The sequence below is a fragment of the Lissotriton vulgaris genome, chromosome 6 (assembly GCF_964263255.1).
Source record: "Lissotriton vulgaris chromosome 6, aLisVul1.2, whole genome shotgun sequence".
In the NCBI taxonomy this organism is placed as follows: Eukaryota; Metazoa; Chordata; class Amphibia; order Caudata; family Salamandridae; genus Lissotriton; species Lissotriton vulgaris.
In genome coordinates this window covers 137,193,605-137,208,527 of record NC_141694.1, presented here as the reverse complement: position 1 = coordinate 137,208,527, position 14,923 = coordinate 137,193,605, and the positions used below count along the sequence as shown (strand labels likewise).

Sequence of the window (14,923 nt, the reverse complement as noted above, 5' to 3'; positions counted from 1 at the left end):
TATGATTCACGGTGTCAAATTCAGCTGAGAGGTCAAGGAGCACGAGAACCGCTCTCCCCCCTCATCCACCACCCTGCCGATCTTTTCGGCGGCAAGGATTAAGGCTGATTCGGTGACATGGCGTGCAGCGGAAGCTGTGTTGGGAAACGCCCAAAAGATGGTTTGTATCCAGGTATTCGGTGAGCACTGTATTCAATTGTATCTCTAGAACTTTGGCCACAATTGGTAGACCAGCAATAGGTAGATAATTTTTTAGATCGTTTGGGTCCAAACTGGGTTTCTTCAAAAGGGGAGTGATGGACGCTACTTTCCAGGTTTTTGGATAGCAACTGGAGGCCAATACTTGGTTCAGGATTGAGGTAAGCTGTTCACAGATCTTATGAGCAGCTTGATGCATGATAGGAGGGGGGAAAGGTTCAATAGATGCGCCTGATTTAATAGAAAGTATGAGTTTTTGTGTTACTTCAGTATTTATAGGCTGAGAACAGGTCAGTCTACAAAGGGGGCGTGCTACCAGTCTTTTCGTGTCATGAAGTTCTGAGGCCTTAGGGAAATCATTATAAATTCCTTGTACCTCCTGTTGGAAATATTCCGCTAGTCTATTGCAGAGAGTTTGATCGGGCTTAAAAGCATTATCCTGTTGAGGTTTAGTTAACAATTTAACAGATTTGAAAAGTTCCTTTGTTGAATTTCCCGCCTCCTTAATTTTTGTTGTAAAGAACTGTTTTTCTGCAGCAGTAATTGCTTCCTTGTATTGAAAAATGGTGCGATTGTATGTGACTTTCTTTTGACTGTCGTAATCCTGCCTCCAAAGACGCTCAGCGCTTCTGCAATATACCTTTAAGCGTTTAAGCTCTGGGGTATACCATGGCGACGATTTCTTAACTCTTTTTACCGTCACAAGTTTTTTGGGCGCACCTGATCAGGGCTGTCAACAGCCAATTGTTAAACTGCGCGGCAGCCCCGTTATTGTCGGTTGCTGCGAAGGCATGAAAGGAGTCGAGGGCCGACTCAAAAACGCCATCTTTAAGTTTACCCCACCCCCTGATTAGCACCTTGGTTGATTTGGCCTGTGCGCTAGAATGTGGCTGCTTCGCTTTGGCTTCCTGTATCACTAGAGAACTTGCATATGTGTAAATGAACACCTTCTCAGGATCATCAGGTATCTAGATACTGTTCCAAACTACTGAGTTGGTACGCCTCTTGTCTACCCATGTGGGGATTGCTCTACATGCCTTCCATTTCTGGCAAAACCTATCTCCCTCTGCTGCACTGCGGCAGCAACAAATCTCATCTTGTGGATGACAAACCCTGATGCACATATATCTGCTTTAAGAGGAACATGGTCTGGATGATGTGTTTCAACTGAACACTAATTTTCAGGTCCAGTGAATCACAGTTTCATAACTAATCAGTACTCCATACGCTGAAGGTGAACAGTGATCAGTTTGAAACTTTGGTCGCAGAATACGGACTGACCTCCTCCATCCAAACTTCCAGTCTTTTTAGAGCATCAGATTTAAGTTACATGAACATGTTTACTGAATATGTCATTTTGAGTTTCTGCTCCTGAACTCTGGAATTCTTTGCCCTCTCCAACTTTTCTTTGGAATGTCAGCGATATTGCACATAGCACAAGCGCAAATGAAGAAAAGCCTTTCAAATCTATATTTAATGTGACATTATAAGATGTTCATGCCCACAAAATACTATAAGTTCCAAAGATTTTTTTAATAAGCCAATGAAAGGTCGTTACCTTTCATTGCCCACCACATGCATCCGGACATGTAGATCTGCACATCTTACCAGCAGTGTCGGGCTTCGTCGCCTGAATATGCATGTAGCCGCTCTCCTTCACAATGTGATACAACACTTTCTCCATAAAAGGGAACATCCGCTGGACATCCACATCTCGCAAGCCAAAGAGCCCAGGGAAGTATTTCCCGAACAAGATAGAGAAGAACTGAGATGGCCCCTGTGGGACGAAGACCATATTCAAGTGGAGGCCTTTGACATGACTGCAAGAAAGAATTTTATATGGATCAATGATCGCAGCTCCTAAAAATACCGGATTTCAAATGCAAAACTAAAATGGCCACCAAAATCATGTACATTACTTTAAAATTCAAATCTATCATAAATTTGATGTAAATAGTCATACTTATGAACATGTATCAGCATTTACTAAAATGTATTATACATTAATATGTACCTTTCTTTTCTTTCAGCTTTAAGACGTCTTCTGTAATGCCTTAAAAGGAGTAGCATGTCCAAACAATACCTTATTCCAACACCCACAACCAGTGGTCAAGCTGTCCAGCACAATGTTGTAGCAACAAATCGGTCCATCTGTGTTCTTTGTCAGGAGCGCACTTCAGATTGACTTATTAGACCAGCAGATGCTACATGCAAACATTATAGGTCAGGCTATAGTGCTTTAGACCATAACCTGAATACATTTAAAGAATTGAAATGCGTACATATGAGAATAGAACTAGAATGGATTAATTATGGTTGTGATATTGAGCAGATAGTAAGAACTAACAATGCAGTGTGGCATAAATTGGGTTTAAACAAGGGTGACAATCTAAAGCAGCAACAGGCTTGGAAAAGAAAACAGTCATGCAGATCTATATGGTAGCTCAGTGAAAACACGTTCAGCAATTCCAGTTCCGAATAAAATTCCTGGAAAAAAACATGTTTCTTTTGCAACAAATCAGATACATCTGTAATGCTTAAAGCAAAAACAGAAGTTTGGATGCAAATGTTCGTCAGTGTGAAGGGTAAGTTCAAGATGCAGCACTTATTGCAAAATTGGCTATGGGTGAGATGGATTTACAGGATGCTGAATACCATCATAATTGTTTTGTTGGACTTTTTGAACAGAGCACACAGTGTACGAAAGAATACAAAACGAATCACCTTGTGAGACCACAGTAAAAGGAATAGCTCTAGCCAAGCTTGTATCTTATCTGAAAGATTCCCGAAAGGGAGATGTTAAAACAATTTACTAACTCCGTGGCTTAGTAAACTTTAACAGAAGCAGAGTAAAGCAGCTCGATTCTACTGCAGGTAAGGGTAATTCAACAAGGCTAAAAAGAGAATTCTCAGAAATACAAGGGGTTTAAAGGCATACAATGAAGGAAGAGATTTCCTGTTAGCTTTCAAAGTTAGTGTAGGATCTGCATTAGTATTTCCTATGACAAATCAAATTCTGACACTGTAAATATTGCCAGTGCAGCAAACATTGTTAGAAAGGACAGGATGCTAAAATCTGAAAACCTAAACGTTTGGGATGACTATAGAAACTGATCAGTTACAGAATTGCTTCTTGCCCTTGTTAAAATTATACTTGATGGACCCAACATAGATCAGTGTTTCTGCGAAACAGCCGTTACCAATAGAGCGTTGTCTATTTCCGAATTACTGATGTTTAACAGTGTAAAGAATTCAAGAACAGACTCTACTTCAGCTCCTAGACATAACAGCAAAAGAGAAGCTCCTTTATCTATAAACATTGCTCTTTCTATCCACTGTCAAACGAGAAATCGAGAACTGATAGACATGTTACATTAACTAGGTATCTGTATTTCATATGATAGGGTTTTTCAAATATCAGCTGATGTAGGAAATAGCACTTGTGCACTGTATGCGAGTGAACAAGTTGTGTTCCATGACAGATAAAGACTCCATCCATGGAAAAACAATAACTCTGACACAACACCCAGAACAAGAACTAGAAGAAATTGATTGTAGTATTGTGGTGATTAAGACCAATGCGACAAAGCCAAAACAAGCGCGGTGGAGGCTGGGGTTGACGTCGGCTGGGGATTCAGCCGACGCCGGTTGCGGACGTCGTGCCCATGGAATCGTCGCTGTGGAAAGCGTAACAAGGTCGACCGGCATCAATCAGGATCCAGGCCTGGATCCAAGGGGACCCTGCGGCGCCAAAGCCACTGGTACTGAAGGCTCAGGGCCCCCAGCCGAGCTTGTGGGGCCCAAAGGCACGCCGGCTGAGAGGGGCTGCTGAAAGATGGCGTGCATCGCTTCGTAAAACTGACAAAGCTGGGCAGGGGTCGCTCCTGGTCCCGGGAAGGGGGAGAAACCCGGAGCCAACCCTACGAGCTCCGTACACTGAGCCGTGGGAGGGGCACCACCCGCATTCCTCTTCACATTGGCCAACGGACGGGGAGTAGTCGAAGAGCGACAATGCTACTTCGACTTTTTCTTGTGCTTTGACGTACCTGACACAGAGTGCAAAGACATAGATAAAGGATGGTGTTGGTCCTGCGACCTCCTACGTGACTGGGACCTCGAGCAAGCCTTGAAGCCGGGCATCCTTCGTGCACCAAGAGTCGAATGGACTCAAAAAACGAAGTTGACAAAAGTCAAGCGAAAGTTAGTCAAAAAGTGACAGGAGGTATAGCTCTCTCCGGATCTGCTCTTGCTGGCGCGGAAAAACGTGAGGGCGGCATCTATGTAGCTACTGTGACGTCATCCCGCGACCACGACGCCGAACGCAGAGCCGACCGACCCACCTTCAGATGCACAAGGGTACCGCTGAGGAAAAACTTTCTGGATCCAGTCCGAATCCTGGGGGAATTCTAAGGTAAGGAATCTATTACAAACTGTTTCTTTCAGATAGGCTGGCTAAAGATATGGATCATTAGGCGTCATGGGATCTGCATCATATGCATCCCGGGGGTCAGGATCTCCTAATGACTCTCCCGATCCCCTAGTGTTTGATCTTAATGACCTGGAGGTGTAGCATCGAGAGGGTCGAGTTGTGGAGATATAGGGGAAGGAGAAGGGGATGGTGGAGGTTATGATGATGGTAGAGATTTTAATGGTGGTGGTGGTGGAGGTGGCGACAACAGAGGAGATGAGGATAGGACTGGTAGCTTTGTTCTATTTTGGGGGAGAACAGGAGCGTCCAATGCATCCTCAAAGGTTAAATGCCTCTTTGGTGGAGGAGAGGCCATTATTTGCCAGGTGCCTTCCTGAATTTGGATCTTGCGTTGTAGAATGTCCATTGTTTCAAGGATAGGCTAGACAGGAAACATGGAAACAAGAGGAATGCTATGAGATTTTGGTCTCGGACCGTTTCGGAACAGATGAATGTTTCTTGCTCGGTACCAAGTTAGATGTGTTCCATTGCCAAGTATGTCTCGAAGGCTTGGTTGCGACCAAAGCATGCACTTAATACGAGGAAGTCGACGCAAGGGCTTAACCTTGGTGGAAATTTTCAGTCCCGGGTCCGAGGGTGGGGCATCCAAAGTGTTTTTGGGGATCTGACCATGGCCAGACAGCAGTGGTGGTCTGGCGACCTCTAGCATTGGGAAGGGCAAGTGTTTTCAGGCATGCTTGGGTTGTGGAGCAGGGTCTGGGTCGATAGTACTCACGCGCCGCCCGGGTGGCAGGGTGTACTCTAATTCCTCCTTCATGTCAGAGCCAGTGTGTTCTTCTACAAAGAAAGTCCATTCTTCGTCTTCCGCAGCAGTCTCCTCCTGGGAGTGCTTCTCCCCGAAAATGTCAGGAGTGTCGTCTTTACTCCGATGAGACATCTGCAACTGATGAGCCAATCGGTCCGGAGAGTCTTTTTGGAACGGAAAGACTTGCAGGCATTGCAGTCGGCCTCGCGGTGGTCGGGTGAGATGTCGAAGTTTGTACACCGAGTGCTGACCAGTGTGCAGATATTTGGAGTGGCACTGCAAGCAAAATTGTAAAGGTGTCCTTTCCATCAGAAACACATCTTCAACACTGACTGTGCATGTGAGATGGTAAATGAGAGACGGGTGATGCCCGAAGGGCAATAGGTTGGTGCCCGAACCGACGAAGTTTTAAAGCGGTACAGTAATGGAAAAGCACAATCAGGACAAACTATTCCATCGAAAACAGGATAGGACTGAAGACCCGTCCTGAAAGGAGTTAAACAACAAGGAGAGGCACACACGACCAAACCAGACATGCTCATGCGCAGTATCACCGGGAGAAGGAGTCATTCGATCTCGTGACTCGAACATCATCTTCGAAGAAAAACTATTTGCAAAGCTCCGAATCTAACACTAGATGGTGGGAGTATGCAGAGCATGTGTATCTACAGTCGCACATGCAAACATATAATAATCATGAATACTTGCTCTTCATAAATTCATCATTAAAAAAGTCCTGAATATGATTAGGATCAAGAGAATCACAATGCAAAATACACTTTCCATGCGGTCCCTGATGAGGGGAGTGGACTTTTCTTTTTTTGGAAAGGCCGGGTACCCTAGTAATCTTAAAAAAGGTTTGCAATTGAATGCCCAGCCAATATTATCAAGGTTCTAATAATCTTAACCAAACAATTCATTGCGATCACCAATAGCGGAGAACATTCAAATTGAGGTCGTGCTCAGGGCAAGACATCAACCGACTCAGGACAGTGCATTCAAGACCAGACAGTTAGGATTAATATGTACAATCCTTAATGTTTTTTGGTTAATTGTTGAGTCATATATGTTGTTTCTCTTATCAATTACCATCCTTTGCCATTGATTACTATGGGAAAAGGAAATAGCACCGCAATAATAGACAGTCTAATCTCAATGTAATCAATTCAAGTGTCAGACCCACCACTGTGTCGCACGTGTTATCCCATGGTCTGGTCTCACATGAACACTTGCTGTAACTGGCAATTGTTTTGCTGGAAGATAATAGCGCGCCATTGAAAACAACCCCAAATTTACAATAAATCATTCAGTACTATTGTGATAACGTGTGATGCGTATGCAGGCCCATAGATATCTACTGAAATAGCTTATACTACATGGGACAGGCAAGAAGGTATTGTAGGTGATTTTGTCGACTGGAATGATGTCCTTCTCAGCAATCTGGTGGGAGCTGGGATCTTTGTTTACCACAAATCTCCTCTCGGATAGGTGTGTGGAGTCAGATCCCCAGAGTGGGATCTTTTATAGTGCTACATGTTGTATCGCTGCCTCTTTAGTGGGTTCGGTGTCGAACTCCTGAAAAAGGACGCCAGTGGTTATGCTGCTTCCATGATGCTCCTCTGAGTCGGGAATACAAGCTCAGCCTGTCCTAGAATAGACTCCTTCAAAAATGTGTGTGACATGTTATGTGGATTTCGTAATCTTCCTATTCATGTGGTGCTGGGTCACTGATTGGCTAATCAGGTAAACTATATCACTGACATGCTGGGAGATGTAGTTTCTGTTCCAATCAGGTTCTGATGACATAAATCGCAATAATTCTCATGATAGATCAGCATTCAGCTTTTATGATGCAGCTGGGTGGGTGGATTACATTTTCAGCATTTCTTCTACTGTTCCTGGCTCGATGTGGGAGTCACCTCCTAAGTAAGGGTTCGGACAGGAAGTAGCGCTAGAAGTTAAGAAGATTACCAGTAAGTAATTTATTTGACTAGACATGAACTAAGAAGGATTTGCACACCATGGACCACAAGTAGAATGTTTCAGCAACTTAGGCAAAACACATTGGCACTAAACCTAAACAATAGGCCTTTTACAAAGCATGCCAAGTTTGAAGAAGATCTGTAACAAAAAACGGCAATAATGTCACACACTGATTTCGTGTAATGATAATGGAATTTAGTTTCATTGCTCCTACAGAACTGAAGCAATTTTATGCAATAACTAATCGGGAGTACTGCTAATAAAATTCATTCACAAATAAAGTTTCCTTTCTGTGCATTCTGAGATTTCCACTGGTTAACCCACGAAGTTAGAACTTCTGAAATTTAGAAAAATGTCTGCGGTAGAGTCTCTATTCAAAGAAGGCATGTCAGCTCAGACAGGTGTAACAGCAGCATTGGTTGATTGTGCACTCATGACACAGTCATATACCAGAAGCCAACAAAAGCGCGGCTCTTGCTTATAATGTGATGATCATCATGATGACGCGCCATTAAAAGCCAGCAGGTACAGATACCGAGGTCCACTCCATACTCCAGGTGTTGGTAGATGGAAGGGATCCATACTAGGGGATAAGCATACAGAACCAGGGCATGTGCTAGGAGGTCTTCAGGGCACAGCAGCCTTGAACAGCACAACACAGAATATCCTTATGTAAAGTTTTTCACAAATCCTCTTGTATCAAGCCATGCTGACTGAAGTAAAATGCTCATGGGAAAAAGAAATCCGTTCCTTACCTGGGGGCTATTTGGGAAAGATTGGTGCAGATCAAGGATCCCCAGTCTCCGCCTTGAGCATAAAACTCCCGAAATCCCAGCCTCATCATCAGTTTGTAGAATACGCGGGCCACCGCCACGGATTCACATCCTGGAAAAAGAAAAAACAGCTGCACATTAACTATCAGACTGCGCTGGTGTGGAGAATCAGACTGCCTTCCTCAGGTAATTATTTTTTTATTACATTTTTGGGTAACCCAGCAGGCTTGCCGTGATCCAGTCGTTTGCTCTTTAAGTCTATATAAATGATTTTTGAACTAGGTTTATTGTGGCAAGAACGGTTGTTTCTGCTATGAAGTCACAAGTGCTATAACCATGAATCAAGATAGACCATTCCATCTTTTTGAGGCTTCGTAGGCGTAGGGCGGTCTTTGCCTCCATGATGAGGTCACGGAGGCTTCTTGCAACTGGGTTCTCCAACACTTCTTCTCTCGTTGTCCGATTGCTCCTTTGCAAATAGCTCATGTTTGCATGTATAGTGTGCCACAGAGGGAGTTGAGTAGTGTTTGTGGTCACTAACCATTGTGGAGCACGGGACACAGCATTACTGTTTACAGATATTTTGTTGAGAGAGAGGCATTCCTATATTTCTGTATATTTTTATGAGCATCACCGCAGAGACGTTGGTGTGCGTTAGATGTCAGTTGAAAAAGGTTACGCAATATGATTGTCAACTCCAATATGACTAGTCCTTTGACTTTGATTAACTCGTAAGTCTAATTGTTTGATGTATGGAAGTTTATATATTTCCTTCCTACTTAAGTTCATATTATCCAATACAAGGCTTTTTAGTTTGTTTTGCTTCTTACTCATGATTATCAATTATATGTGAAAACCAGCCACAAGCACTCTCATTTGTTCTTTCATTTTCATGGCTTAAAGAGATGGGTTTTACCAGACATTTCATAAATCTAATAAGGCAAGGCCAGAGGAGTTTAAATGATGGACAGAAAAGTAAGATTCTCACTCCATCCTTTCATGCGTGTTAAATTGGCCAGTCAGTGTAAGACCCACCACCTTTACCTTTCTTGTGAGAAGCTTCTGAGAAGCCATAGCCAGGAATGGATGGACAGATGACCTCAAAGATGTGCTCATCGCCAAGACCATGGTTGGATGGATCCGTTAGGAGAGGGATAATTTTGTAAAACTCGTAGAATGAGCCTGGCCATCCATGGACCATCAGCAGCGGCTTAGCAGTGCGTCCCGCAGGGAGGCGAGGTGGCTTCACATGGATGAAATGGATATCAAGGCCTGCGAAGAACAAGAAAAGAAAGATGCTAACATTTAATTGGAGTCATGATCACAACAGACAGAACTATTCCTCTTAATGCTATGCACATTACTTCAATGGCATCATCTTACTCAGGCTTTAAAGTGCCAGGAGATTTATGCTTTTGCCTGAGCATACTTTCCCTTTCATTTTCGATTCATGAAGGTCCAGGGTAGTAGGACAGGAAAACAGCCCCAGGCATAAATTGGCAGGTGTACTACTGAGGATGCCAGATGACTTTTAAAAAGTCTGCCATTTGCCCTACTTAGAGTTGTTTCACAGTAAATGCGCTGTTCCAAGTGGAGACGCGAACCAAGGCCGGCATGAGGGCTAGCACATTAGGGGTAGATGGGTAGGCTATTTTGAAGCCGCAGCCTGCCTTGTATTGTGCAGGCAGCACCTGTCCTGGCTTTCAAAAGGAGGGCAGAGATCGCATATAGGCAGGTGCAGTTAGTGACTGCGCCCTCCTGCAAAGGGATGCCTGCAGGCGTTCTTTGGGACCCCCTTTCAAGCAGTGCCTCTGGGGTGCACAATCAGTGTGCCTCCTGATGGCCTTCTTGCATTGGCATGTGCATCTTTATTATAGCGCGAGCTCAAAAGCAAAGGATTCGCTCATTTGCATCGGGTCACACCCCCTCAAGATCGAGTTGGCATACATTTAGCTCTGGCAAGATCTGTTTAACAGAAGTGGGCACACAAAATCTACATCCCCCTCTGTAATACCAACTTGCCCCAGGGGTGCAAAAAGCATCGCATTTTCTGTAATGGACCCCTGATTTAAGTCCTGATAATAACAACGCTTCTGTTAATCTTCTCAGGACTACAAAGTGCTAATTAAATTATTGCACATAGAGTAACTACTTAAACATTGACAGCACTTTAGACCTAGCATTTGCATGGAGGGAGAGTGAGAGAGAGAGAGTGGGAGAGAGAGGGAGGGGGAGAGAGAGGGGGGGGAGGGGGAGGGAGAGAGAGGGAGAAGGAGAGGGGGAGAGATTGATTACAATAACTTTGAAGGACAGAGTCTGAAGCTCCTGTCTTAATGGGTTAGTGTTATAAATACCATTTGAATGTTACTCAGTCCATCTACCCTTAAGAGACTCCTCTCAAAATCTAGTGCCTTACACAAATAGTACTGATTGGTCAGAACCCTGATGATTATTTTCTGGCTATTTCATTTTTAATATTTACTACTTTTCTAAAGCACCACACAGCCTTTCCAGCTTTTCACAGAGCAATGGACCCACCTATTTTTTGCTGGTCACTAAACCCCACCCAGAATGACTCTCACAGATGTGTGAAAGTCAGAATTCTCGGTGAAGAACTCAGTGCTAGAGTCTGGCAAGATTAAGACACAGACTTCAGTCACTGTTTTCATGACCAATTAGTTCTGAACAGAAGGGATTTTTCATATTTAGTGTGCAGTAAGTGTTTCATCCAAATACTGTAGCCTCTAAGCAACATGTTGGCTATTCTCTTTTAATGACAATGTTAGTGTGTGAGTCATACCTTCTATTTTAGTTTTAAAATGTGGGTACTTGTTGAGAATTTCCACTTGTTTTTGCCAGCTGTACTGATTTCGCCAATATGACGCCACTTTTTGGAGGTAAGTCAAGTTAAACCCGTAGTGGAAGCGGATGTCCTCCAGTGGCGCGGTCCATCTGGTCTGGTCAATTCGTGCATGGAGATCCTAAGTAAAATACAAAAAAAGGGATTTAAAGAAGAAGTGGAAAGGTGAAATGTTATGGCTCAGGACCTTCTATCATTCAGAAACAGGTTCTGATAAAAAGGGAGTAGATATACAAACTGTATTTTTTTTAAAAAATGTTGTGAAAGACAAATTTTCTCTGGAAATATATAGAAATTAAGGAAATTCCAGGCCTTTGAATTCTTCTTTTTTAGTTATACTTCTGCACTTTACAAGCAGGTGGTAAACAGATTTAGGGGGAAAAAGTGCAGTTGCACATTTATTTTTTTCTCGTTATTTTCTCTACATGGAAAATATTTTTAACTGTGGAGAAATCCCTTAGCCCACAACCTCTGGAGATGTGAACACGTTTTAGGAACTGTCAAACTCTCACAGTATATTTACTGCAACATTTCTGGAGTAGTTCTCAGTATGCATTAAGGGTGGGAAAATTAATTGGGAATGGGTGTGAACCCAAGGACGTTTTCCTGCTCTTCCATACATTTTTCTGAGGGTAGGAACATGTTTTGGAGGTTTTCTGAAGAGGTGATTTTTCTAGTCTTCTCAGTCACAATGCCTGCTCACGTCGACAAATGTCCATCCTGTCTGGCCAGATGTGGAAGGATGTCCCACCGGTTGTGTGGTCGGTCATCTACACGCTCACGCCTTAAGAGGGTGTCACAACTGTTAGGAAATACTTTAGAGGAGACTGAACAACAGAAAAGAGAGTTCCGGGGTGCACCAGGGATAAATTGGCAAGTGTGGTTCTCCTGTTCCAAAAAAGATTTCTTCATTAAAGCTGGAAGGTTATCTCCTCCTTTTTAGCGCCTGAGGGGACTAGGTCACATACTCCTTGGGCTGAGTGGGGATTGTAGTAACTGAGATGTACCTAGAGCAAATGTCCAGTTCTCTTTACCATTTTTGATGCATTCTTTAAACTCTTCTGCAAGAGGTGATGCTAAAATGTGTTCCTCTTCGAGTGGTCAAGCCAGTAAAAGAAACTAGTGCAAATGTTCTGATATTTGAGGTCAGATGCCTATCATTTATTGAAAAAAAAATTATAATTCTGAAAAAAGATATCTTAAACATCTTTATCTTACCAAAATGTAATTTTAGCTGTCCTTTTTTTCTAGGTTTGCACGGCTCACAAACCATTTGCATATAGTTTGCATTTCTAAGTGAGAGGCGTTTGAGTGATTTAACGGGAGATAATCCTTCACATGAATTCCCCTTGAAATTCCAATCGCCAGATTGTAACTAAGCAGATTGTAGTTTAGCATTATATCTTTCCTTAGGAATGTAAATCGATTTTTGGTCTTCCTACTTGCAGCTGTATTTTTGATCACACCAGATACATAAGGCATCTTTATATACCAGGCATCTACTAGATTTTCCTCCCTACAGACCTAGATAACAAAAACTGTCCCTAGACTTCTAGATAAAGCTCACTAAAATGATCATTCAGTATATAATGTCAGAACTAGGAATGGACTGAACGGTCCAGATTTAACCCCTTCGCTGCGGCGGCTATTCCGCCGCAGCGCTAAGGGGGTGGGGCGACCGCGCGGCGGTTCCGTGCTTGTGACGGAACCGCTCCGTCACGGCTCGCGGTGAGGTTCCGACACGGCTCGCGGGTGAGGTTCCATCATGAACACGTCCGCCCATTAAATCGTCAGCGCAGGTGTGGAATTCGCGCCACGCAGGCGCAGCGAGCGGGCCGTGACGGAACCGTTCCGTAAACAAGCATGGATGGGGTTAAAGGATAGTAACACACAGAGACGATTCATCAGTTTTGCTCAATGGAAGGAGTTTCCTGTCGTTACAAAGGAGCCATAAACTTTTGAGTAATTCAGTAGGCAAATTTCAGAAAGCATTGGGGGTCGGGGTGTCATGACAAATGGGGCCCTAAACCAAGGCAACCGTGACATGTAACTTGAAACGTGCAACCCTAGCTCAATGAAAGAGCACCCAGCAATGTCCTGAACCAGGTTTCCTGCTCCTTAAATTAAGCGAGCTTACTTAGGTTTGGTTTTCGGATACAAAAAGCTTACTGGCTCAACTGGACCACTTGAAAGATGTGTTTGAACCACTTTGTAAGATGGTGCGATGACAGCCATCGCCAAATCAGAAAAGCTCTAAGAAACCAGTAATAATTATTAAACCTCAGGAATGGAGCGGTAGCTTGGGAAATTCTGACTGCAAATGCACATTACTTGAAAGAACTGCAAAAGGGCATACATTGTGCAGACATAGGGTATTTTCAGAAAACTACACCTGTTTTTAAAAGGATGAGGGGAACACAGAATTCAGAACAAAGACTTCTAGATTTTTGTTTTATAACTGAGAAATGTCTTGCTTTTGAAAAGTGCCAATATCTTGATCATTTTCATCTGTCGAATTTGAGGTTATTTTCTTTTTAAGAGGCAAGCTAAAAAAGAGACTGTCAAGAGGATGCTATCTTTTAAACAGCGGCGGCTCTTCCGCTATGGCGGAGAGGCATCACCGCCCCCCAGCAGCATCAAAACTTGAAAAATAAAAAGAAAATAAAGCACGTTTATTATAGTTTTATTTTTCTTTACAGCGTCAAGTCTAGGGGGTGGGGCCATGGAGCTGACAGGCACTGGGGGGAGGTGGTAGGTGCACTGTTGTCAGTGCACATGTGGGTGTAATAGCCGTCTCAGGAAAGCCAAACCGACATGAGCACTGAAGCGGTCTCCAACAAGAGTTGCGTTGCCGGGTTGAAGACAGCATGCACAGGCTCCCAGTCTCTCTGGGAGTGCAAATCCAGGCTGCTCAGGCCAATCCTGACGCTGCTGTCATGAATGAGAGCAGCGTTAGGATTGGCCGCAGGGAAGTCTGGGCTCTTGTGCCTGCAGTGGAGGCAAACGAGCAGAGATGCGACGGGCATTCAGGTAAGTTTTTTGTTGTTGATTTGTTGGTGAAGTTGGTGGTAATTTGCGATTCCTTAATGCCAATTTGCGAATTTTTTTGGCTTCTTACATTGCATTTAAGGAATCGCAAAATTTGCGATTCCTTAAATGCAATCGCAAAATAAGGAATTGCACATTTCACGATTCCTTATTTTTAAAGCACCTTTCCTTCATACATACCATTTGTCCAAATTGCATTCTGAAACGCCGAAATTCTGCGAATTTCGGCGTTTGCGAAGTCAATTTGGCTTGATACATATGGCCCTAAGTCCTTTATCTGTGAAAACTCCTGTTACTGCACATATCAAAATGATGAGTTTCGTGGTCCATATCGGCAGGACAAACCAGATGATATTTATCGAGGAGTAAATGCCTGGTTAATACAGGAACATGCAGCTTTTGGTATAAAGCACTAATATTTGCACGTTATTCCCATGAAACTCAAGATTGGCGATAATTATAGCGCTTTGTAAATATTGATAATTATTGCATCCAATAATGGCCAACTCTTGATGAGGACCTTGTTTGGTTATTGTAATTAGACCTGCAAGAGGAACATTGGCTGTTAACAAGCAAACGAAGAGCACCCTTGGTACAGGACCCATTGTTGTCCGAGATGCTATGTAATATCCGAACTTCATAGTCAGGTAGGGAGTTGATAAAAACTGACCTCGAGGACGTCTGTTGATATTTGATTGTGTCGTTTCTATGTCTATTGATGGTTCAAATCAAAGAGAATGATTATCTTAGTTTACAATAAATATTATTACGCCAAATTTGCAGAACTGTATAGAGCGCTACAGTTATGAAAATCTGATGTGCCTAGT

The 14,923-nt window shown here is 43.3% G+C and overlaps 2 protein-coding genes across 2 annotated transcripts in view; one reads left to right on the top strand and one right to left on the bottom strand.

Moving 5' to 3' along the window:
• The window catches only part of LOC147706908 (mechanosensitive cation channel TMEM63A-like), a 926,114-nt gene that overhangs the window by 498,460 nt on the left and 412,731 nt on the right, over positions 1-14,923 (top strand). The window lies entirely within an intron of this gene.
• LOC147706909 (epoxide hydrolase 1-like) overlaps positions 1-14,923 on the bottom strand; it is a 233,461-nt gene that overhangs the window by 53,548 nt on the left and 164,990 nt on the right. The window contains exons 4-7 of the mRNA XM_086926169.1: positions 10,989-11,169; positions 9,233-9,460; positions 8,171-8,300; positions 1,807-2,018 (exon numbers count right to left, since the gene is read on the bottom strand). Of these exons, the coding sequence (XP_086782295.1) occupies positions 1,807-2,018; positions 8,171-8,300; positions 9,233-9,460; positions 10,989-11,169 (751 nt within the window). The remainder of the gene's footprint in view (positions 1-1,806; positions 2,019-8,170; positions 8,301-9,232; positions 9,461-10,988; positions 11,170-14,923) is intronic.